Here is a 27,086-nt window from a genome sequence, read left to right as displayed (position 1 = left end):
TCACACTTCTTGTTTCTATGACCTGCTACGCCAGTAAGTTGTCCCACTGTACAAGACCTCTCCCCTTCACTCTGTAAGTACGCTACAGTATATTATATAGTTGAGTGTTTTATGTTATTATTATTATCATTGTTATTATTTTATGTTTAGCTATAAATCACGTGGTACGACATACTGAATCATTTAACTTTTTGTTTAGTTTTGAGCTGTGTTTAGGTTGTTACATCAGGGCCTGTATTCATGAAGTGTCTCAGAGTACGAGTGCTGATGTAGGATCAGGTCCTACCAGTCCATATAATAATGATCTAAAAGGCTAAACTGATCCTAGATCAGCTCTCCTAGTCTACTCTGAGACTGTGTGAATATGGACCCTGGACTGTTTTAATGTATCAGGTGTAGTTATTCACCAGCTATAGAGTGAGTTGTTGTTTATGTTTCTAAGACTGCAGGGTGGGAGATGCAACAATGGCCTTGAGAACAGCAGGAAGTGTGTTGGTGGTCTTTCTCTGGTCTGTAGCAGGTATGGTCTCATTCATAACTGTTTTAGTAATGTTATCTTAATGTTATTCTGTTGTGTTCAGTGACATCGTCTGTTAGGCATTTATCTTTCACACCTCACTGAGTGATGCTTATGTGTGGTTTCCATTCACACTCAACTCAGCAACTACAGTACGGCAACAAAGTGTGGACAAACCCTACTGTCAGTGTAAGCCAATAGACCTTTGCTTAATGTAATATCCTTGTGTTGTGTGACTGTGTGTTTCAGTTGTACTGGGTCAGGATGGCTGGAGTGTGACATACACCCCTCAGAGTATCTGTACCTTGAAGGGGTCAACAGTGGAGCTGACCTGCTCTTACACATATCCCAGAGGTACAGTCACATCAACCTTCTGGTTCACTAAAAATGATGCTGAGGGGAATCCTGTGAGTCTGAGTGATGACCCAGACTACAAAGCTCGTGTGACGTATCATAAAGATAACAAGAATGACTGCACTCTGAGAATCACAGACCTGAGAGAGAGTGACGCAGCTACGTACAAGTTCAGATTTATAACAGATCAGACTGGAGGGAGATTTACTGGCAACCCTGGAGTCACTCTGTCTGTCACAGGTACAGTGATATTCTTCTGTCAATTTAGTTCTGGAAATTGTAGTGTTTTGTCTTCAAAAAAGAAATGTCATGTGACTAGAATAGATGTCAGATGACTAATGGTTGTGATGTGTTGTGATCTCATCCAGATCTGCAGGTGCAGGTGACTCCGTATTCAGTTGTATCAGCGTGGAAGACACTGACTTGCGCCACCTGTGTTCTGACTGGTGACCCCACCTACATCTGGTACAAGAACGGACAGATAGTAACTGACAACACTTCTCCCTATTCAGTCTACCCTGATGCTGCAGACAGCTACTCCTGTGCTTTAAAAGCCAATGAGGATCTCCACTCTCCTGCAGTGTGTGAGTGTGGATTCAACTCAGTATTCTAGTATAACTTTTCAAGTATATCTATTCTGTCTGCTAAACAGTCCTCACAGTTATCTAACATAACTGTAACACAATTATTGCAGCTCATGATTGTATTGTATAAGTAATGCCCTCTTGTCATTATGTTTCAGGTGTTCAGGATCAGAGCTGCAATAGAGTGACTTACATCGACAAGAGTATCTGTGCATTGAAGGGGTCATCAGTGGACATATCCTGTACTTACTCCAGTTATCATCCGATCAAAACAACATTCTGGTTTAGAAGTGATAAGTCGGCCCCTGAGGACCTAACCAGAGACCCAGAGTATGCAGGTCGGGCCCTGGATAGCCTTCCCTCCACCCTGAGAATCACAGATCTGAGAGAGAGCGACTCAGCTGAGTATAAATTCAGATTCAACTCACAGATCTCAGGATGGGGGTACAGCTTCCCTGGAACAACTCTGTCTGTCACAGGTAAAACTACACTTACAGAACATTATGATATACTGGTAATACTACACTTACAGAACATTATGATATACTGGTAATACTACACTTACAGAACATGATGATATACTGGTAATACTACACTTACAGAACATGATGATATACTGGTAATACTACACTTACAGAACATTATGATATACTGGTAATACTACACTTACAGAACATTATGACATACTGGTAATACTACACTTACAGAATTTTATAATATACTGGTAGTATTACAGAACATTAAGATATACTGTTAGTACTATATTTACATAACATTATTCTATATTGTAACTACTTTATCTCTAGTAGTATTGGGGCGGCAGGTAGCCTAGTGGTTAGAGCATTAGGCCAGTAACTGAAATGTTGCTGGATCGAATCCCTGAGCTGACAAGGTAAAGAAATCTGTCCTGCTACCCTGAACAATGCAGTTAACCTCTGTTCCCTGGTAGGCTGTCATTGTAAATAAGAATTTGTTCTCAACTGACTTGCCTAGTAAAATAAGGTTGCATAAATACAAATTTGGTGGAAATATTGAGTATTGTTCTTTTATGTTGTTGTTCTCTCTTCATTCAGACCTGCAGGTGAAGGTGACTCCTGCTGCAGAGGGACAGAAGACACTGACCTGTAGCACCACCTGTACTCTGACTGACAACCCCACCTACATCTGGTACAAGAATGGACAACGTCTAGATGAGTCTACTTCCCAGCAGTACTCTGTCAATAATTCTTATTCAGACAGTTACTCCTGTGCTGTAAAAGGCCATGAGGATCTCCAAGCTCCTGCAGTGTGTGAGTGTGAATGCAATTAGTTCTCTACTTAACAACTATCAATCATTTAAGGCCAATGAGAAGGGACAAATTACATAGAAATGATAACGTCATACACTCTTAGAAAATAAGGATACAGTATTTTTCCCTAGGGTACAAAAATATAAAAATACACATAATGTACCTTCAAAGGTATACATAATGATCTCACATGATACTGTTAGGCACCTTTTAGGGTACATGTGAGGATAAAGAGTTTAATGATTAATTTTTGTACCCCATATTTTAAACATAAAGGTACAATAAATCGGTAATACTTTACTTTATCAAAAAATAAATATTGACCATATTAAATGATCATTGTAATTGCGCACATACTGATGTCAGACATGCACCTACCCCAATGCTCTGTTGCTGATGACTGGGATGAATGCAGGAAAAGATTTCAGGAGCAGGACAAGGCACCCTCTTTTTGACTGATGACTGATATAAGGGCATATATGTGGCAGGCCTATCTGGCTTATGTGATTATGATGGCCATAACGCTTCTTGACAGTGTCATAAAGTGTATTTTCTTCATCCAAGTAAAGTGACACAGGATGGTCATAATGCAAGTTATGGAAAATATGATGGAAAAAAACATGACTGTAAATAATTCATTACAACAACAAAGGATTTAAGAGACAAACTTGAAATTAAACTTGAAATGAAAGGAAACTTCTTGGCAGGGAATATTTTTAACTGAATAAATGTTACTGTAGGTGTCATATCCAGCCATAAAGTAACGCAATATATGTCATAAAAGGTGTCAATATATGCGTCATGACAGTGTTCTCCATATTATGACAGGTTATGACAAGTTATGTCAGCTGTTATGACATATTATGACATGGTTATCACTGTGTCATAAAGTGTTAGGACACTGGGTGTCAAGTAAAGTGTTACCCAATCATCACACTCTCACTCTCAAATAAAGGTCTACAATGTGAAGGTGCATTTCTGTTTCCCAGGGTACAAACATACTTTGTGTACCCTAAATACCCTTAAAGTACAATTATGAATCTTTGCCAACTAAAATGAGGTAGATGTTTGTTACTGGGGTGGCACTCTAAAAAGGCAAATTTGTACCATCATTATTATCATCATTATATTTCCCAGCATGCTCTACTGCAGGTTGATCAAAAAAAAGATATATATATACATGTATGTGTGTTTTTGCATGTACATTGATGGATTGATTAATTATATGCTACACAGATTAATCTTATGCTGTGCTAAAACAAATAACGTACATTTTTCTAAACTAATCCATTCAGCTTTGTTAGATTTTTTTCACTCGCCACTAAAATGGTTATTCCAGTTTAAATGGCTTAGGTAGTCTCCTCACCATGTTCCTAAACCTGACAGTCGTTATGAATGCAAATGGCGTGTGAATAATAATCAAACTGTTGGATATCCTAACTCTGGCTGGATTCCAATAGGAATGACAAATCACAATGCAAGCCAGCTTTTTCAGAAATCCCGGTTGGAAGATTTCTGAAACGAGAGTAAATTTGTTAAAATCTGGGAATTTGGGGAAAGTTACTTGATTTTTTCAAGCCTACTACTTGCATGCCTGATGTGGCCTGTAAACCACAAATTTCAAGCCACTGTATTAGAGTAAAACTAATCCTCAAAATAAGGCCCCATGAGATATGTAATGTATTGTCATAAAGAGTTTCATTTTAATAATATACGCCTAGGAACTCAGAACTGAAAATGTATGAATTCAACAACCATGTCTCCGTCACTAACAAGTAACTCTACAATTCACTCAAAAACTGGATAATTATATTGGAGGCGTGGCTTAGTGGGTGCGTGGTGTTCAGATAGTTATTTTTGGCCACCCATGAGTGGAAGTGTTGTACCAGTTTAATATTGAGTGATCTATGGTAGAGGTACAGTTTTGCCACAGACAAGGAACAAATGGCTTTGCAATGCTTTTGTACCTGTGGCGAAAGGTACTATCTGTGTTATGAACTGGGGTACAATCATGTACAGTACCAGTCAAAAAGTTGGACACACCTTCTCATTCAAGGATTTTTCTTTATCTGTACTATTTTCTACATTGTAGAATAATGTGTGCAAAGCTGTTATCAAGGCAAAGGGTGGCTGCTTTGAAGAATCTCAAATATAAAATATATTTTCATTTGTTTAACACTGTTTTCTTTACTACATGATTCCACGTGATATTTCATAGTTTTGATGTCTTCACTATTATCATACAATGTAGAAAATAGTAAAAATAAAGAAAAACCCTTGAATGAGTAAGTGTGTCCAAACGTTTGACTGGTACTGTACCTATAACCAGTGGTGGTTCGAGCTTGTATGGCTTCATGGGTGGACACCCGCCCCCCCCCAAAAAAAACACCACCCTGGGCTTACTGTAATTTGTATTCAGACATTTGGAATTACACAAATATACAATCATAACATTTAAAACTATATAAATATAAAAAATACATACAAAAATAAGTAACAAAGACAAATAGAAACAAATTGTAGTATTTAAATACAAATAAAAAAGAGAATCAAATTATTACACTATTACCCTATTGCTAACAAAAAAACACACAAATAAAACTAAATTGCACAAATCCTACATCACACAAATACACAAATAGAATAACACACTTTTATAAAGAAGATAACCTGATTATTACACTATTGTACTTCAAACAAGAAACACAAACTAAATTACACAACTAAGTGTGTTACTAATTGCATTAGTACTGTACAAAGTTAGAGGTGCGCAACTCAGACTAGGTTAATTGACCCACAGTCCCACACGGTGACATGATATCATTGACCTGACGTGCAAATGAGCGATAGAAAACCGATCGCGCAAATGTCACCATTCCAATTATTCTTTTTGTTTTTTTGTTTTGTGCGGGTTCCCCGTGCCGCCCCGGCAAGCTGCCGCCCCGTCGCCTATACCTAAATCCGCCCCTGAATATAACTAGTCTTGGGGAAACAAAGGTTCCTGAAGTATTGAGGTTTTTCAGCCAATTGTGTCGAAAATAGTTTCATAAATCAAGGCTTTGATTAACAGAGGGTACACTAGTGGCACCTGCTGGTCCAAATGATTTAAAGCAGCTAAATGATTGTTGTTGATGCCCCACACCCCATATAGCGTATGCAGTGCAGCCTTTATGTCTTCTACCAATCCAATACCAAACTAACCAGGTGGTTGTTCGACGAAACGAAGATTCGGACGTCATTGATCATGTGCTTCTGATAAAGTGATACAGGCATCGGCACACTGTTTCGAAATACACCGCTTAGCTATTTCTACACATGCCTTGGAGCTATGGTATCACCACCTATAACTAAAAGTACAAAGGAGAACCTTACAGGGTACCACCCCAGAGACAAGTGGTTGTACCCTTTTAGCAACAAATCTAAATCTTTATTTCTGAGTGGAGATATATGTCTATATTTAATTTTAATTTTAACTGAATCTGTCCAAAACATTTAGTCTCATTACCATTTCAGGAATTGATCAACTACATTTTGTTTCAGGTGTTCGGGGTGAGAGCTGTATGAATGTGACTTACACCCATCAGAGTATCTGTGCTTTGAAAGGGTCAACAGTGGACATATCCTGCTTTTACACACATCCCAGTTGGCATAACGTCACAGAAGTATCCTGGTTCAACAAATGGGAGTCTGGTGTAACTAAAGACCTGAGCCAGGACTCAGAGTATACAAGTCGTGTGAAGTACCATCGGCAAACAGACAAGGACTCCACTCTAAAAATCACAGACCTTAGGGAAAGAGACTCAACTGAGTACAAGTTCAGATTTAAAACAGTTAATGCAGAATGGGGATATACCTTCTCTGGAACAACTCTGTCTGTCACAGGTAGTACTGCACTTTGCGTGTACTGTATATTCTACACTCTTAGAAAAAAAGGTGCTATGTAGAACCTAAAAAGGTTATTTGGCTGTCCTCATAGCATAACCCTTTGAAGAACAGTTTTGGGATCCATGTGGAACCCTTTCCACAATAGGGTTCTACATGGAACTCAAAATGGTTTTACCTGAAACAGAAAGGGGTTCTATCTGGAACCAAAGTAGGGTTATCTTATGGGGACAGTCGAAGAACCCTGTTTTTCTAATACTGTATACATTAACTGATTTATGTTGTATTTATCTGGCCTAATAACAGGAGAAAATAGCCAGAGAAAATAAATATAATTTACTCTTTATTCACAATCTTTCAGGTCTGCAGGTGGAGGTGACTCCTGCCACAGTGACAGAGGGACAGAGAGTGACACTGGCCTGTAGGACCATCTGTACTCTGACTGATAACCCCAACCCCTCCTACATCTGGTACAAGAAAGGCCAGCGTCTCACCAACCAAAATAACAGCCTGATCATCAACCCAGTCAGCAGTGAGGATGCAGGCAGATACTCCTGTGCTGTAGAAGGCTTTGAGGATCTCCCCTCTCCTGAAGAGACTCTCACTGTCAAATGTGAGGATTTTTATTGTATTCTTTACTAAATAACATCATCACTTAGGTCCTTCCTGCATGTGCTTACACTCTTTCTGTCATTCAGATGGCGCAAAGAACACACTGGCATCAATCCATCTCTCTGGTGAAATAGTGGAGGGCAGTTCAGTGACTCTGACCTGCAGCAGTGATGCCAACCCACCTGTGGACAAATACACCTGGTACAAGAAGAATGGAGCCCACTATCAGTCTTTATCCTATGGGAACACAGAACTACAGCATGTCTTCAGTCACATCCAGTCATCTGATACTGGGGAGTACTACTGCGAGGCCCGGAATGAGATGGGGACAGACAGGTCTGAGTCTATCAACATCGATGTGAAATGTGAGTAAAGTACAGCTCAGTGTTGGAATCAGTTTAAATGTAAATTAATCCATAAACCATAGCATAGCCCAAATCGGTTCCTTTGAATGTTTTGTGTAAGTGAATAATCTTTTGTATAGTTATTTGACTGAACTCATGTTTCTTCTACACCAGATGGCCCAAAGAACACCTCAGTGTCAGTCAGTCCCTCTGGTGAAATAATGGAGGGCAGTTCAGTGACTCTGACCTGCAGCAGTGATGCCAACCCACCAGTGCAGAGTTATGCCTGGTACAAGAATGGAAGTGTCTATCAGAGTATCTTCTATGGGAAAACAGAATCACAGCAGGTTTTCAGCCAAATCAAGTCATCTGACACTAGACAGTACTACTGTTGGGTCTCGAATGGAATTAGTACAGACAGGTCTCCATCTTTAGACATCGATGTTAAATGTGAGTAAAACATGTGAGTAGCTCAGTGTTTGAATGTTAGCCTCGGATAAGAAAAGGGGGAGGGGTGGGTGTCTTTGTTAACAACAGCTGGTACGTGTTCTCTAATGTTAAGGAAGTCTTTCTCGCCTGAGTTAGAATACACCAAGCTGCAGACCATACTATTTACCAAGAGAGTTTTCATCTATATTTTTCGTAGCTGTCTATTTACCACCACAACCCGATGCTGGTTCTAAAACCCCACTCAACAAGCTGTATAGGGCCATAAGCAAACAAGAAAAAGAACATCCAGAGGTAATGGTTCTCATGGCTGGTGATGTCCAACTAGAGGCGACAAAACTATAGATTACCATTACTTCACACACAGAAATGCATACAAGGCTCTTCCTCACCCTCCTTTAGGCAAACCTGACCATAACTCTTATACCTCTGATTCCTGCTTATATAAATAAAAAACTCAAACAGGAAGTTCCAATGATGCGCTCAATATGAAAGTGGTCTGATGAAGCGGAAGCTAAGCTACAGGACTGTTTTGCTAGCACAGACTGGAATATGTTTCAGGATTCATCTGATAACATTGAGGAGTTTACCACATCAGTCACTGTTTTCATTAATAAGTGCACCAGCGACTTCATCCCCACAGTGACTGTACGTACATATCCCTACCAGAAGCCATTGATTGCAAGCAGCATCCATCCTGGGCTAAAGGCTAGAGCAACCACTTTCTAGGAGCGGGACACTAATCCAGATGCTTATAAGAAATCCTGCTACGACCTCCAACGAGCCATCAAACTGGCAAAGCGGCAGTCCAGGACGAAGATCGAATCGTACTATGTCGGCTCTGACACTCGTCGGATATGGCAGGGTTTGAAAACTATCACAGATTACAAAGGGAAACTCAGACGCGAGCTGCCTAGTGACGTGAACCTACCAGACGAGCTAAATACCTTCTAATCGCGCTTTGAGGAAAGCAATACTGAACCATACATGAGAGAACCAGCGGTTCTGGATGACTGTGTAATCTCGCTCACCGTAGCTGATGTGAGTAAGACTTTTAAACAGGTTAACATTCACAAGGCCACCGGGCCGGACGGCTGTGGGGCTCAGAGCATGCAAGGACCAGCTGGCAAGTGTCTTCACTGACATTTTCAACCTCCCTCTGACCCAGTTTGTAATACCTACTTGTTTCAAGCAGACCACTATAGTCCCTGTGCCCAAGAACCCCAAAATAACCAGTCTAAATTGTTGTTGCCCTGTAGCACTTACATCTGTAGCCATGAAATGCTTTGAAAGGCTCACATCACATCCCAGACACAATGGACGCACTCCAATTCGCATACCGCTGCAACAGATCCACAGCTGATGCAATCTCTATTGCACTCCACACAACCCTCTCCCACATGGACAAGAGGAACACCTATGTTAGAATGCTGTTCATTGACTACAGCTCAGCGTTCAACACCATAGTGCCCTCCAAGCTCATCACTAAACACAGGACCCTGTGACTGAACACCTCCCTCTGCAACTGGATTGTAGACTTCCTGACGGGCCGCCCCCAGGTGGTGAGGGTAGGTAGCAACACAGCCGCCATCCGCCTCAACACAGGGGCCCATCATGGGTGAGTGCTTAGTCCCCTACTGTACTCCCTGTTCACGCATGACTACATGGCCTCACACGACTCCAACGCCATCATTAAGTTTGCTGATGACACAACAGTGGTAGGCCTGATCACCAATGACGATGAGACAGCCTATAGTGAGTAGATTAGTGACTTGGCAGTGTGGTGCCAGGATAATATCCTCTCCCTCAATGTGAGCAAGACAAATAAGCTGAAGGTGGACTACAGGAAATGGATTGCTGAGCAAGCCCCTTCCACATCGACGGGGCTGTACTGTAGTTGAGCGGGTCAAGAGCTTCAAATTTCTAGGTGTCCACATCACTGTAAGTAATTAACATGGTCCACACACACCAACACAGTCTTGAAGAAGGCACGACAAATGAAAAGATTTGTCATGGACCCTCAGGTCTTCCAAAAGTTCTACAGCTTCAGCATTGAGAGCATCTTGACTGGCAGCATCACTGCTTGGTATGGTAAGTGTTTGGCATCTAACCGCAAGGTCCCTGCCATTCAGGACCTCTATACTGGGCATTGACAAAGAAAGGCCCTAAAAATTATCAAAGACTCTGGTCACCCAAGTGATAGAATGTTCTCATCGCAATCGCATGGCAAGCTGAACCGATGCACCAAGACTGAAACCAACAGGACCCTGATTAGTTTCTACCCACATGCCATGAGACTCCTAAATACTGTAGTTAACCAAATAGCTTCCCGGACTATCAGCATTGATCGTTTTTGCAGTCTTTTGACTCATCACATACGCTGCTGCTACTGTGTATTTTCTATCCCGTTTCTTATTCAATTTAACCCTACATACACTATATATGCTAAAGTATGTGGACACCCCTTCAAATTGCTGAATTTGGCTATTTCAGCCACATCCATTGCTGAAAGGTTTATAAAACAAACATTGGCATTAGAATGGCGTTACTGAAGAGCTCAGTGACTTTCAATGTGGCACCGTCATAGGATGCCACCTTTCCAACAAGTCAGTTTGTCAACTTTCTGACCTGCTAGAGCTGCCACGGCCAACTGTATGTGCTGTTATTGTAAAGAGGAAATGTCTAGGAGCAACAACAGCTCAGCCACTAAGTGGTAGGCCACACAAGCTCACAGAATGGGAAATTCTTACGCTACAGCATACAATGACATTCAAAACGATTCTGTGCTTCCAACTTTGTGGCAACAGTTTGGGAAGGCCCTTTCCTGTTTCAGCATGACAATGCCCATGTGCACAAAGTTAAGTCCATACAGAAATGGTTTGTCGAGATCGGTGTAGAAGAACTTGACCGGCCTGCACAGAGCCCTGACTTCAACCTCATCGAACACCTTTGGGATGAATTGAAACGCCGACTGTGAGCCAGGCCTAATCACCCAACATCAGTGCCCAACTTCACCTATGCTCTCGTGGCTGAATGGAAGCAAAACCCTGCAGCAATGTTCCAACATCTAGTGGAAAGCCTTCCCAGAAGAGTGGAGGCCTAGGGAATATAAAGTGGAGGTGGTTCAGTGAACTACGCTTGCTTAATGAGAAGCCTAACCCTTACCTGAAGCTTACAACCACTCGCTAATACCTAGCTTTTAGCGCAATGGGCTAACACAGTCTTGAGACGTGTAGACAACCAGTGTTTAGCATCTGGTTGGTCACGTAAAGCATCTTTCCAAATGTGTTTCTTTTAATGTTTTGACTAGTTAATGTTCTCTGACCTGTCAATGTCATGTTTCCTTTGATTCGTCTGTTAACTGATACAAGGTCTTGATTGTTACATGATAACCCCTTCCACACATTATTCTACACCAGATGCCCCCAAAAGCACCTCAGTGTCAGTCAGTCCCTCTGGTGAAATAGTGGAGGGCAGTTCAGTGACTCTGACCTGCAGCAGTGATGCCAACCCACCTGTGGACAAATACACCTGGTACAAGAAGAATGTAACCTCACCAAAAGCATCAGGACAGAGTTACAGCATCACTAACATCATCTCTGAGGACAGAGGAGAATATTACTGTGAGGCTGAAAATAAATATGGATGTCTCAACTCTTCCCCTGTATTTGTGGACGTTCAGTGTAAGTAAATCTTTAACATTTTCCTCATACTTCTAAACTGCTAAAATTATGATAAATCAAGAAACATTTTACTATACAACATCCACATCTCTCAATATGTATTTTCACATTGGGAATGTAATTATTTCTAACTGACCTGTAAAATCTACTAGTTTACCTTATTCACTAAATCTAATCTCTTCAGAAAGCCAAGATATTCGGTGCATGTGACAAATGAAGTTTGATTTGATTTGATAATGCTATAACCAAGATGTTAATGACTTTATATTGGTCCTTTATCAGATGACCCAAAGAACACCTCAGTGTTAGTCAGTCCCTCTGGTGAAATAGTGGAGGGCAGTTCAGTGACTCTGACCTGCAGCAGTGATGCCAACCCACCTGTGAATCGTTATACCTGGTACAAGAAGATTGGCTATCAGTCTATCTCCTATGGGAACACAGGACCACAGCACGTCTTCAATCATATCAAGTCCTCTGACACTGGAGAGTACTACTGTGAGGCCTGGAATGGGATTCAAATGGGGACGTCTGAGTCAATCAACATCGATGTGAAATGTGAGTAAAGTACAGCTCAGTGTTGGAATGCTGGAATCAGTTTAATGAAATCAATAAGTTTAACTGAATTATACTAAACGATATCATAGCCCAAATCTCTTTATTTTAATGTTTTTTGTAAGTGAATCATCTTTTGGATAGTTCTCTGACTTAACTAATGTTTATTTTCCACCAGATGGCCCAAAGAACATCTCAGTGTCAACCAGTCTCTCTGGTGAAATAGTGGAGGGCAACTCTGTGACTCTGACCTGCAGCAGTGATGCCAACCCACCTGTGGACAAATACACCTGGTACAAGAAGAACGTAGCCTCACCAAAAGCATCAGGACAGAGTTACAGCATCACTAACATCAGCTCTGAGGACAGAGGAGAATATTACTGTGAGGCTGAGAATAAATATGGATGTCTCAACTCTTCCCCTGTATTTGTGGACGTTCAGTGTAAGTACATCTTTAACGTTTTGGTCATACTTAAACTGCTTAAATTATGATGAATCAAGAAACATTTTAATATACACATCTCTGAATATGTATTTTCACAATGTGAATGTAATTATTTCAAACTGACCTGTAAAATCTACAGGTTTACTTTATTTGCTAAATCTAATGTTTTCAGAAAGGCAAGATAATATACAGTACAAGTCAATCGTTTGGACACACCTACTCATTGCAGGGTTTTTCTTTATTTTTACTATTTTCTACATTGTAGAATAACAGTGAAGACATCAAAACTGTGAAATAACACATATGGAATATTTTAGTAACCTAAATAAAATTTAAAAAAATAAAAATGTATTTTATATTTGAGATTCTTCAAAGTAGCAACCCTTTGCCTTGATGACAGCTTTGCACACTCTTGACATTCTCTCAACCAGCTTCATGAGGTAGTCCCCTGGAATGCATTTAAATTAATTAATAGGTGTGCCTTGTTAAAAGTTAATTTGTGGAATTTATAATGGTCTTTTATCAGATGCTCCAAAGAACACCTCAGTGTCAGTCAGTCCCTCTGGTGAAATAGTGGAGGGCAGTTCAGTGACTCTGACCTGCAGCAGTGATGCCAACCCACCTGTGAAGCGTTATACCTGGTACAAGAAGATTGGCTATCAGTCTATCTCCTATGGGCACACAGGACCACAGCACGTCTTCAATCATATCAAGTCATCTGACACTGGAGAGTACTACTGTGAGGCCTGGAATGGGATTAAAACAGGGAGGTCTGATTCAATAAAAATTGATGTGAAATGTGAGTAAAGTACAGCTCAATGTTGGAATCAGTTTAATGAAGTCAATCATTTGAACTGCATTAATCCTAAACCATATCATAGCGCAAATCTCTTTATTTTACTGTTTTGTGTAAGTGAATAATCTTTTGGATAGTTCTCTGACTGAACTCATGTTTCTTCTACACCAGATGGCCCAAAGAACACCTCAGTGTCAGTCAGTCCCTCTGGTGAAATAATGGAGGGCAGTTCAGTGAATCTGACCTGCAGCAGTGATGCCAACCCACCTGTGAAGCGTTATACCTGGTACAAGAAGAATGGAGGTCACAATCAGTTCTCCTATGTGAACACAGGACCACAGCACGTCTTCAACCAAATCAAATCATCTGACACTGGAGAGTACTACTGTGAGGCCTGGAACGGGATGAAGACAGGGAGGTCTGAGTCAATCAACACTGATGTGAAATGTGAGTAAAGTACAGATCAGTGTTGGAATATTAGAGAAACTAACATCTAAAATGTATCAACCATTTGAACGGCATTGGTCCCAAAGCATAGCATAAGGCACATGTTAGGCCTAGATTCAATCAGTGTTAATCGGTGACAGCCGACGCTCACATAGCTGATGTTTTGGCGGTGTTGGAGGTGTAACTGTGTTTTAGCTGTCTAATTGGTGAGCATTATCATGAAGCCATACCCATCCCAGCTGGTCTTGATCATTATCACAAAGCCATACCCTTCCCAGCTGGTCTTGATCATTATCATGAAGACATACCCATCCCACTCCCATTAGAAGTCCACAACAAGAAGGGCAATATAGAATTAATGACGCTCAAATTTAAAATCATGAATTAAAATAAGCCTAATACATCTCACATTCCAGTGTTCCAACTTGTAAACAAAGCTGCATGGGAATTCCCTTAATACGACTCTGTGCAGCCAATGGCAATGTGCTCTTTAGCTATAGTGGCGGGATTTACTTGTGGATTTGACAGCTCTAATGCAGTTCCATCTACCACACCGCCAAAACAACCTCAACGCGTGTGTCGGCTATCGCAGATCTCATAGAATCTAGCCCTAAATATATATTTTTTGAAATCCTTTACTAGATGGTCCAAAGAACACCTCCGTTTCAGTCAGTCCCTCTGTTGAAATAGAGGAGGGCAGTTCAGTGACTCTGACCTGCAGCAGTGATGCCAACCCTCCTGTGCAGATTTACATCTGGTACAAGACGAATGGAGCTGAAACATCAATGAGACATTATGGATGGAGTTACAGCATCACTAACATCAGCCCTGAGGACAGAGGAGAATACTACTGTGTGGCAGTGAATGAAGTTGGATGCAAAAGATCAAAGCTTGTTCCTCTAATGGTTTTGTGTAAGTATTGCAGATCCTCTCCATTTTGTACTCGTGTGGTTTCACAGATATATTTTAAAAACTCAAAATGAAAGTATTGTGACAGTACCACTTTGGGACGTTCATTTCTCTATCAGGTAAACCAAAGACCACCTCAGTGTCAGTCAGTCCCTTTGGTGAAATAGTGGAGGGCAGTTCAGTGACTCTGACCTGCAGCAGTGATGCCAACCCACCTGTGGACAAATACACCTGGTACAAGAAGAATGGAGCTTCACTGAAAGGATGTGAAAACACCTTCCTCATCACCAACATCAGCTCTGAGGAAAGTGGAGAATACTACTGTGAGGCTGAGAATGAATATGGAGGTCTCAACTCTTCTACAATTTCTGTAGACGTTCAGTGTAAGTACACCTAACCATCTCATCTTTTGATGAGAGAATCACATATATTTATATTTCACTCATACAATCATAAACATTCAGGACCCTGTCTTTCAAAGATAATTTGGAAAAATCAAAATAACTTCACAGATCTTCATTGTAAAGGGTTTAAACACTATTTCCCATGCTTGTTCAATGAACCATAAACAATTCATGAACATGCACCTGTGGAATGGTCGTTAAGACACTAACAGCTTACAGACGGTAGGCAATTAAGGTCACAGTTATGAAAACTTAGGACACTAAAGAGGCCTTTCTACTGACTAAAAAACGTGCCTTAGGCATGCTGCAAGGAGGCATGAGGACTGCAGATGTGGCCAGGGCAATAAATTGTAATGTCCATACTATGAGACGCCCAAGACAGCGCTACAGGGGGACAGGACGGACAGCTGATCGTCCTCGCAGTGGCAGACCACGTGTAACAACACCTGCACAGGATCGGTACATCCGAACATCACACCTGCGGAAAGGTACAGAATGGCAACAACAACTGCCTGAGTTACACCAGGAACGCACAATCCCTCCATCAGTGCTCAGACTGTCCTCAATAGGCTGAGAGTGGCTGGACTGAGGGCTTGTAGGCCTGTTGTAAGGCAGGTCCTCACTAGACATCACTGGCAACAATGTCGCCTGTGGGCACAAACCCACTGTCGCTGGACCAGACAGGACTGGCAAAAAGTGCTCTTCACTGACGAGTCGCGGTTTTGTCTCACCAGGGGTGATGGTCAGATTCGCTTTTATCCTCAAAGGAATGAGCGTTTTCACCGAGGCCTGTACTCTGGAGAGGGATCGATTTGAAGGTGGAGGGTCCGTCATGACCTGGGGCGGTGTGTCACAGCATCATCGGACTGAGCTTGTTGTCAGTGCAGGCAATCTCAACACTGTGCATTACAGGGAAGACATCCTCCTCCTTCATGCGGTAACCTTCCTGCAGGCTCATCCTGACATGACCCTCCAGCATGACAATGCCACCAGCCATACTGCTCATTCTGTGCGTGATTTCCTGCAAGACAGGAATGTCAGTGTTCTGCCATGGCCAGCGAAGAGCCCGGATCTCAATCCCATTGAGCATTTGCAGGTGGTGGAAGAGTGGGATATCATCTCACAGCAAGAACTGGCAAATCTGGTACAGTCCATGAGGAGGAGATGCATTGCAGTACTTAATACAGCTGGTGTCCACACCAGATACTGACTGTTACTTTTGAGTTTGACCCCCCTTTTGTTCAGGGACACATTATTAAATTTCTGTTAGTCACATGTCTGTGGAACTTGTTCAGTTTATGTCTCAGTTGTTGAATCTTATGTTCATACAAATATTTACACATGTTAAGTTTGCTGAAAATAAACGCAGTTGACAGTGAGAGGACGTTTCTTTTTTTGCTGAGTTTACCTCCAAGTTGCATAATTCTCCTCATGTAAAACACTGTTTTAAAACACTGTATTGGTTCATACTGTCCACCAGACGGCCCAAAGAACACCTCAGTGTCAGTCAGTCCCTCTGGTGAAATAGTGGAGGGCAGTTCAGTGACTCTGACCTGCAGCAGTGATGCCAACCCACCTGTGCAGAATTACACCTGGTACAAGAAGAATGTAACCTCACCAATATTGTCAGGACAGAATTACAACATCACCACCATCAGCTCTGAGGACAGTGGACATTACTATTGTGAGGCCAGGAATAAAATAGCATCTGAGAACTCCACAGCTCTGAAGATCATTGTAGCAGGTAAAGGTTCATCTTCAATATTCAAAATACACAATAACATGTTTCAAGCTAATCTAAATTATAACACTTTGGCTTATTACACTTTACTTTTGTGTTGGCTTCTAAGATTCCCAAGCCTTTAATATGATTTTCATTTTCAGTTTATAAAATACCATGTACTCATTTAATCCATATTTTATTATAGGGAAACATACCTCAATTAAGACTGCAGCTGTAGGAATCATAGTGGTTGTTCTGGTTCTCATCCTCTGTCTCTCTGGATTCATGTGGTTCAGGTGAGTGAACATTTTGCTTTTTAACACTCCGATTTGTTACTAACTTCATTCATTAATAATTAATTAATTAATTATTGTCCAAAACAGGAAGAAGGCCTCCAAATCCATCTCTGGCACAATAGAAACAAGAGACACAGCAGACGAGGGACAGGTGAGTCTGTTGGAATCAGAAGATGACTGTGATGACTGTGTAAGCCTTGTGAACATTTCCACTCCTCATGTTGTCTGTCCTCTTTCTCCATCAGGGAGACTCTAGTCCAGTGTATGACAATGTCTTAGGCATGGCCATGCAGCAGAGACAGTGGTCACCGTCGAGTCAGGATGACATTCACTTCTCTCCCTCCAAAAACCAGGAAGAGCTTTGTACTCCACCGTCCAACTGTCTCAACCCCAGGAGCAGGACGGGGATGTCCAGTACGCTGCTGTGAAATTCAAGCCCCCCCAGTGCTACCACCCGGTGAACATATTCTGCATTAAGGTCATTCATATGCTGCTGCTTATTGTAGGACATGCCATCAATAACCAAAACAGTTGACCCCTAGTGATGTAATTTCCAACTTCTTAAGGATCGGCGTTCCGTCAACGGGACAGTTGTAAATCATGCAGCGCATTATATCAAGATCGCAGATTTTAGAGTAACAACAAATGTTGGTACATAGAAGTGTCTTATATCGACTGAAAGCTTAAATTATTGTTAATATAACTGCACTGTCCAATGTACAGTAGCTATTACTGTGAAAAAATGCCATGCTATTGTTTGAGGAGAGCTCCTAACAACAAAACACTTTTTTCAACGCAATAGGTTTTATAAATTCACCTCTGAAGGTGAAATGTGTACTTACATTCTGAAATCTTGCTCTAATTTATCATCCAAAGGGTCCAAGAGATAACATGAAGTGTCGTTTTGTTAGATAAAATCCTTTTTCATATCCTAAAAAGGTCCATATAGCACACACTATCGTTTTTTTTATTTCCACTCGTTCAATTTGCAAAAAAAAGAATCTGTGAAAATCTCACCCTAAACGTTGTTTGAACGAGTCAAATCACATTAGTAAATATTCCTCAGAGATCCTAGAAGGTAACAAGATTTTACTATTTCATTAGGGGTCTAGTATATCCTATAGGACACAATATTTGGTCACGTGGACGGCCATCACTTGAACAACTGTACCTTTGTCAAATAAGCACCAAATAGGGTCAAATAAAGCTAGCTAGATAGCCAATGAGCTGGGCTTTACAGGAGTATCTGGAAACCATATATATGTCGTAAAATGTAGCTTCTAACCTTGTACGACAGCATGCCTTTTCATTTTGGACATAAATTATAAGGATATTCAGAGTTATGAAGTTTTGAAAACTGGGTGTTTTGCAGATGTTGAACTTATAATATGGCTAGTAATACTTGGAAAGCTAAATCAAAGTCCAAGCATACAGATTTGACGATATTCTTGCAGAAAAATGGAATATGAATGTGAATGTCTCCTTCACGATTTGCCCAAATGTACCTGGGGACTTCACACTAAAAGTCTTGAGGATCAGTCATACTCCAAGTTATCCATCTGAAACTTTGCACATACTCTGCTGCCATGTTGTGGAATCTATCGTAATTCCAACCAGAGTGATGGATTTAACAGTGACCTTTCTCTTGCATTTGAAAGATGGTGGTAAAAAAACACTGTTTGGTTTTTTTCTTTGTATTTTCTTCTACCAGATCTATTGTGTTATATTCTCCTACATTCAATTCACATTTCCACAAACTTCAAAGTGTTTCCTTTCAAATGGTACCAAGAATATGCATATCCCTGCTTCAGGGCCTGAGCTACAGGCTGTTAGATTTGGGTATGTCATTTAGCCGAAAATTGAAAAAAAGGGGGCTATCCCTAAGATTTATTTTAAACTACCAACCCAATAATGGACATCTCATGACAAGGTCATTGCTATGACCTGCCTATATTGACAGAGTGATGTGATGATGATTTTGAGGAACTGTTCTCTGTGCGTTCCAAATGGTACCCTATTCCTTCTTTAGTGCACTACTGAGCCCTATAGGCTCTGGTCACTATAAAGGGTATAGGTGCTGTCATTTGGGACAGAGATTTGCATCATTTCTGTTTCTCTCTCCTCAGACCCGGCACAAGCAGCTGAGAAGGACACCTCTGAGATCTACAGAACAGTCAACAAACCCAGAACCAAAACCACCTGAACACAACAAACCCCAAACCAAGAACACCTGAACACAACAAACCCAGAACCAAAACCACCTGAACACAACAAACCCCAAACCAAGAACACCTGAACACAACAAACTCAGAACCAAGACCACCTGAACACAACAAACCCAGAACCAAAACCACCTGAACACAACAAACCCCAAACCAAGAACACCTGAACACAACAAACCCAGAACCAAGACCACCTGAACACAACAAACCCCAAACCAAGAACACCTGAACACAACAAACCCAGAACCAAGACCACCTGAACACAACAAACCCCAAACCAAGAACACCTGAACACAACAAACTCAGAACCAAGACCACCTGAACACAACAAAACCAGAACTAAGAAGACCTGAACACAACAAACCCAGAACCAAGAAGACCTGAACACAACAAAACCAGAACCAAGAAGACCTGAACACAACAAACCCAGAACCAAGAAGACCTGAACACAACAAAACCAGAACCAAGAAGACCTGAACACAACAAGTTCATCAAAAACCTTGTATATCTGGACCAGTATATTAAAACTTAGTGTTTTAATGAAGCAATAAGGTCAAAGGGGGTATGGTATATTGGCCAATATGCTGTATCACGGATAAGGGCTGTTCTTAAGCACAACACAATGTGGATTGCCTGGATACAGCCCTTAGTCGTGGTATATTGACCATACTCCACAAACCCCTGAGGTGCCTTCTTGCTATTATAAGCTGGTTACCAACATCAATAGAAATGTAAACAAGTATTTTTGCGTCATACTCGTGGTATATTGTCTGATATACAGTACATACAGCAAAATTCTGTTTCAACCAATCAGCATCCAGGACCCAAACTACATGGTTTATAATAATATATAATAATATATGCCATCTAGCAGGCACTTTTATCCAATGTCATTTACTTTGAGTAGGATTGCTGATCTAGGGTCAGTTTAGCCTTTTAAACAATGATGAATAAGAGAAGGACCCAGTAAATATTTTGAAATATTTGTTTTGTTAAATAGTTCAATATTTTTTAAGTAAAATCTTTTTAAACTTACATTTGTAAAGTAAAATTGTAAATATTTTTTACGTTACAGAAAACTGAATCTGATTACAAGAACTTTGACAAAAACGTTATATTTCCGAAAATAGTCAGCCTCGTGGTCCAGTTTCATTTTATATAACTATAGTTTTTATATGTTATGTTTCTGAAACAATCATCAAACTTATGAGACTATATATGGCTAAGAACAATAGAATCATTCTTGATTTAGTTCTTCTATTCTGGTCTATTCCATTCTATTATACTATTACTTCATAGGACCACTTTGGCAACAAGTGTTTTAATTAGTACTTTAAGTGCTATCCTCTGGGTCAACACTGTACATGTTGTTGTATAGAGAGCATTCGGAAAGTATTCAGATCCCTTACATTTTCCACATTTGTTTTGTTACATACTTATTCTAAAATTGATTTAAAAAAATACCTCATCAACCTACACACACAATAGCGCATAATGACAAAGCAAAAACAGTTTAAGACATTTTTGCAAAAAAACTAAACAACTGAAATTCACATTTACATAAGTATTCAGACCTTGGTTGATGCGCCATTGGCAGTGATTACAGCCTCGAGTGTTCTTGGGTATGATGCTACAAGGTTATACATTTTTTACAGCAAGTACATTTTGTTGCATATGTCTGTTACGCAAATAAATTCAATTCATTTATATACACTTAATATAAGTTTGCTAGATTTTTTAAAATATATTTGTTTCATTGTTTTTACCACAAAGTTATAGCACAATTTTGACTCAAATTTAAGGAAATGCTTGATTCAACGTTTCTTATTACTTTTATACTTTTGTTTTTTTACTAATGTGTGAAGTGTAAACAAACTCTATCATAAACATTTAAGAATAAACTTCATTGTCATTGTTTTTACCTTGTTATGACAGTATTTTCAGTGGAGAGAATTTAAAGCTTATAAAATCACAATCTTGTACTGTACATACAATAACTACAAATAATACATTTACATTAGTTTGTATAGCAATAGTGGTTTATTCACCTTCATAATCATTATCATTATTTCCATACAAAATGTACACACACACTTTCAGAAGAAGCAATGTCCAGCACCTAGACACACAACCAGTTACATAAAATATTATTTATTGTCATTTTTTGAAATGCAGACACAATATGACTCACTAAACCGAGACATACAGACTTGTATGCATGGCAGGTTTTAAAAAAAAATGTTGGTCAAATACTCTGAAGATCAGTCAGCTGAAGACACCTCTTTCAGACAAACACAAAATGGCCATTCAGACTTTCGGTATCACTGAACAATGTCTGCTTTATGTAGCTAACAAGCTGGCTGAGCTAGCTAGTTCACTAAATTCATAAGCCACTCCCATGTCAACTCTTAATAAAACAGTATTTTTACATGGATGGTTTACTATTTATTTTTAAATATTATTTTACCTTCAATTTTGTGTAAATTCATTGGTATCTTTATCTACTGCCATCTTCTGTTTGAATCCTGTTTGGGGCGGCAGGTAGCCTAGTGGTTAGAGTGTTGGGCCAATAACTGAAAGGTTGCTGGATCAAATCCCCAAGCTGACAAGGTAAACATCTGTTGTTCTGCCCCTGAACATTGTAAAGAAGAATTTGTTCTTAACTGACTTGTGGAGTTAAATAAAGAATAAATTAAAATCCTCTGCTGGTTTCCCCTGACTCTGCCCACTTCTTTCTTGATTGGCCATTATCAAAAAAACACCTTGTGAGCATCGTAGATTTACATGTTTCGATCTTAGATTGGATTGTCTGAATTTGGTAGTCGAGTGTCAATCCTGGAAAAAAACAACATTGATGAAAGACATTTTGAGAAAATGTGACCCTTTTCAGGTCACTACTTCACAGGAGAGCGTAAACTTTTTTTAATCAAAATGCGTTTTTTGGCAAAAATGCCTTCTCGAACATGTGAAATTTCATGTGCCTTAGTACAAACTTGTATTCCGTCTGTTAATACAAATACAATTGTTAAATTATGAGCCTAGTTGGTTTAACCACAGAAAAATTCAGCAACCTTCCCGCAAGGCATGATTGGTGAAGATAATGAGTGGGATGTAAATGCCGAAAGATGAGTTCGGATTGGTCTGCCACAAGCAGACTTCTGTCTATTTGAGCTGGTCAGTAAATCTAGGTAATCCTGTCTAACGCGGCTTTTATTTTTTTATTGCGTACTAAAACTACGTAAACCTAATGTCAAGTTAAAGTGTACTATTAGCTAGCTAACACTAGCTGGCTGGCTCGCTAGCTAATGTTTTGTGTATGCTTTCCACTTTCTGGAGGACTGAGTTTTGAAATCAGTGGAATTCGAGTATGATAGCTAAGGAGATGGAGAAAACACATGTCTCCGGATTACATCTTCAAACTAAGGGCAACCAAATCATCAGGAGACCCGTCCAACGATGATGTATAAGGGTAAGAGATTCTAGCTAGCTACATTTTCAGATATTTTGACATAAAGTCTTTTCACTTCAAGTTAAAGTGTACTGTTAGCTAGCTAGCTAATGTTAGCTGGCTGGCTCGCTAACTAACGTTATGTGTATGATCTTAATTCATATCTCAGAGCCACTAGTTTTAGCCTAATGTTAGCTAGCTAACATTGGACCTGGTTGGTTAGCGACCTGCAGATTCATGCAGGGTAGTAACGTCATGAATTGGGATTATGGTTAATTGTTTACCTAGGTAGCTAGGTACATGTCATAACAAAAGAGTCTCTTCTTAGTGTGCCAGAGCGCAGAATAACTGATGGATTTCCGAACGCTCAACACCCTTTGAATACGGCCGGTGTCAGTAAATGTCGGCAAAAAGCGCAATTAAATTGTTGCAAGCAGCACAGTTACCAACACTCTGCATAACATGAAAATAACCTAACCAGCTCTGCTAGGGTGAGTAAAATGGTCAGAGTGAGGGGTTCTCTCATTATGTGTCTGGAAGTAGCTAACAAGCTAGCTAATGTTAGCCAGTTAGCTTGGGTGCTTGCCTGCCATTGTGAGGTCAGAACCTTCGGATCAACCGTACTCATCGGCCAGAGCCTCCAGTGTGCGCTCTAAACGTGAAACGCTTGGAAATTTATGAACGGACAATAGGACAGCACAGTTGCAGTCAACAACGGATAACATAACAGCCTAACCAGCTCTGCTAGGGCGAGTAATGTTCAGTGAGCTGTTCTCTCTCACTTAGATGTCTGAAAGTAGCTAGCAAGTTAGTACAGAACGCTTGGAACAACCCTTAAAGGGATGGGTGGGGCTAAAGCTTAAGAGGGTGTGAACGATGCTGAAGGGGTGTAGACAAAGGGCTCTCCAATAGTAGTGACGAAACATTGAAAGACCAAAGTTGATCAACTTTCAAAGCAAAATTACTTTCCCATTGTTCCTTAACTGTACTGTATGATATACCATTTTGTAGCTCTGAGTCTCTACTTTTATCCAACGTAAAGAACACAATTTCAAATTATGCTACATAAGTCCGATTTGAGCCGGTCGGTCACAAATGTGAATCCCTCACCCATTTCCATGACCCCTGGCAAAAACATAGACTGTGTATATGGCAAAGATTTCACCGTTGCCTGTTCCACTGATATGGATTCAGCAAACAAATATGGAAACTCCAATGTTCACACCAGTCTCATACTTTTAAATCCATGACGGGAAGAGTGAACTTGCACTCTTGGGAAAGGGTTGGGAATCGGGATCTCAGCCTTAGGCACCTTATTACCAGTTTGTTATTCTGTTATTGATCCAAATTGATGAGGACATGATTGTGACATGTGAAGAGAGACAGGAGGCTGCAGTAATGTTGAGATGCCAGTAGGAGGAGCACTACTCTAGAACACTGGAACCTTCAGTACCACTTTGATGGAGATGATGAGGAGTGATGGGTCGCATTATGTGAGGCAACACATTAAAAAACCCTATAGAACACAACACTTTGTTCTGGATCTGTATTTAAAGAAAATACTACATTGAAAATGGGCTGCATTTAGGCAAAATGTAGGCCCACTCCTCAAATGAAGAAATGTAAATAGCTATACAGTCTTTAGCAGTACATACAGTACATCCCTTTCTGACATGCTGTTGATGCATGTGACTGTCTTAAATCCCTGACTAGGCTACTTTCAAAATGTGTCAATCACTAAAATCACACTTCTTCTTTCTATGCACTGCTACGACGGTAAGTTGACTCACTGTACAAGACCTCTCCCCTTCACTATGTAAGTACGGTTGACGAGATCATTAAATATATATACAGTGGGGAGAAAAGGTATTTGATACACTGCCGATTTTGCAGGTTTTCCTACTTACAAAGCATGTAGAGGTCTGTAATTTTTATCATAAGTACACTTCAACTGTGAGAGACGGAATCTTAAACAAAAATCCTGAAAATCACATTGTATGATTTTTAAGTAATTAAAACAGGATGAAAGAAACCGCACACTGCTCTTGATAGTATCACTGGTGTGATTTTTAAGTAATTAATTTGCATTTTATTGCATGACATAAGTATTTGATACATCAGAAAAGCAGAACTTAATATTTGGTACAGAAACCTTTGGGCAATACGGACTTTCAGCTCCCTCCAAAGATTTTATTTTGGGTTCAGGTCTGGAGACTGGCTAGGCCACTCCAGGACCTTGAGGTGCTTCTTACGGAGCCACTCCTTAGTTGCCCTGGCTGTGTGTTTCGGGTCGTTGTCATGCTGGAAGACCCAGCCACGACCCATCTTCAATGCTCTTACTGAGGGAAGGAGGTTGTTGGCCAAGATCTCGCGATACATGGCCCCATCCATCCTCCCCTCAATACGGTGCAGTCGTCCTGTCCCCTTTGCAGAAAAGCATCCCCAAAGAACTATGTTTCCACCTCCATGCTTCACGGTTGGGATGGTGTTCTTGGGGTTGTACTCATCCTTCTTCTTCCTCCAAACACAGCGAGTGGAGTTTAGACCAAAAAGCTCTATTTTTGTCTCATCAGACCACATGACCTTCTCCCATTCCTCCTCTTGATCATCCAGATGGTCATTGGCAAACTTCAGACGGGCCTGGACATGCGCTGGCTTGAGCAGGGGGACCTTGCGTGTGCTGCAGGATTTTAATCCATGACGGCGTAGTGTGTTACTAATGGTTTTCTTTGAGACTGTGGTTCCAGCTCTCTTCAGGTCATTGACCAGGTCCTGCCGTGTAGTTCTGGGCTGATCCCTCACCTTCCTCATGATCATTGATGCCCCACAAGGTGAGATCTTGCATGGAGCCCCAGACCGAGGGTGATTGTCCGTCATCTTGAACTTCTTCCATTTTCTAATAATTGTGCCAACAGTTGTTGCCTTCTCACCAAGCTGCTTGCCTGTTGTCCTGTAGCCCATCCCAGCCTTGTGCAGGTCTACAATTTTATCCCTGATGTCCTTACACAGCTCTCTGGTCTTGGCCATTGTGGAGAGGTTGGAGTCTGTTTGATTGAGTGTGTGGACAGGTGTCTTTTATACAGGTAACAAGTTCAAACAGGTGGAGTTAATACAGGTAATGAGTGGAGAACAGGAGGGCTTCTTAAAGTAAAACTAACAAGTCTGTGAGAGACGGAATTCTTACTGGTTGGTAGGTGATCAAATACTTATGTCATGCAATACAATGCAAATGAATTACTTAAAAATCATACAATGTGATTTTCTGGATTTTTTAGATTCCGTCTCTCACAGTTGAAGTGTACCTATGATAAAAATTACAGACCTCTACATGCTTTGTAAGTAGGAAAACCTGCAAAATTGACAGTGTATCAAATACTTGTTCTCCCCACTGTATATATATATATATATATATGTATTTTTTTGGTGGGGGGTCATAAATCATATACTTGTGGTTATGTACTGTATCATTTTACTTTTACTTACATTTTTTACCTGTGTTTTGGTTGTTACATCAGGGCCAGTATTCATTCATTGTCCCAGAGTAGGAGTGCTGATGTAGGGTCAAGTCCTACCGGTCCATATAATAATCATCTAAAAGGCAAAAGTGATCCTAGATCAGCTCTCCTAGTCTACTCTGAGACACTGTGTGAATATGGACCCTGGACTGTTTTAATGTATCAGGTGGAGTTATTCACCAGCTATAGAGTGAGTTGTTGTTTATGTTTCTAAGACTGCAGGGTGGGAGATGCAACAATGGACTTGAGAACAGTAGGAAGTGTGTTGGTGATCTTTCTCTGGTCTGTAGCAGGTATGGTCTCATTCATAACTGTTTTAGTAATGTTATCTTAATGTTATTCTGGTGTGTTAAGTGACATCGTCTGTTAGGGGCTTCTTCTTTTCTGGAATAGTTGTCTTTCACACCTCACTGAGTGATGCTTAGGCCCTTTCTGTGGTTTCCATTCACACTCAGCAAGTAGAGTACGGCAACAAAGTGTGGACAAACGCTATTAGTGTGAGCAAATGAGTCTGTAATGTATAATCACTATAATGTGTGATTGTGTTTCAGTGTTACTGGGTCAGTATGGCTGAAGTATGATGTACACCATCTGTACCTTGAAGGGGTCAACAGTGG

The 27,086-nt window shown here is 40.5% G+C and overlaps 1 protein-coding gene across 1 annotated transcript; it reads left to right on the top strand.

The window, feature by feature from the left end:
• The first annotated feature begins 237 nt into the window (after nucleotides 1-237).
• LOC115178711 (sialoadhesin) lies at nucleotides 238-19,508 on the top strand. Its single transcript, XM_029739984.1, has 21 exons — nucleotides 238-520; nucleotides 767-1,111; nucleotides 1,240-1,455; nucleotides 1,614-1,934; nucleotides 2,529-2,744; nucleotides 6,285-6,626; nucleotides 6,988-7,239; nucleotides 7,325-7,603; nucleotides 7,757-8,032; nucleotides 11,449-11,712; nucleotides 11,995-12,267; nucleotides 12,443-12,706; nucleotides 13,236-13,508; nucleotides 13,677-13,952; nucleotides 14,595-14,864; nucleotides 14,981-15,244; nucleotides 16,746-17,009; nucleotides 17,194-17,284; nucleotides 17,372-17,435; nucleotides 17,530-17,741; nucleotides 19,411-19,508. Exons 1-20 carry the CDS (start codon nucleotides 466-468, stop codon nucleotides 17,710-17,712), a joined length of 4,788 nt encoding a protein of 1,595 aa, XP_029595844.1. The 5' UTR covers nucleotides 238-465; the 3' UTR covers nucleotides 17,713-17,741; nucleotides 19,411-19,508.
• The last annotated feature ends 7,578 nt before the right edge of the window (nucleotides 19,509-27,086 follow it).

Source organism: Salmo trutta, chromosome 38, assembly GCF_901001165.1.
Source record: "Salmo trutta chromosome 38, fSalTru1.1, whole genome shotgun sequence".
In the NCBI taxonomy this organism is placed as follows: domain Eukaryota; kingdom Metazoa; phylum Chordata; class Actinopteri; order Salmoniformes; family Salmonidae; genus Salmo; species Salmo trutta.
This window is presented reverse-complemented; position numbering and strand designations above follow the sequence as displayed.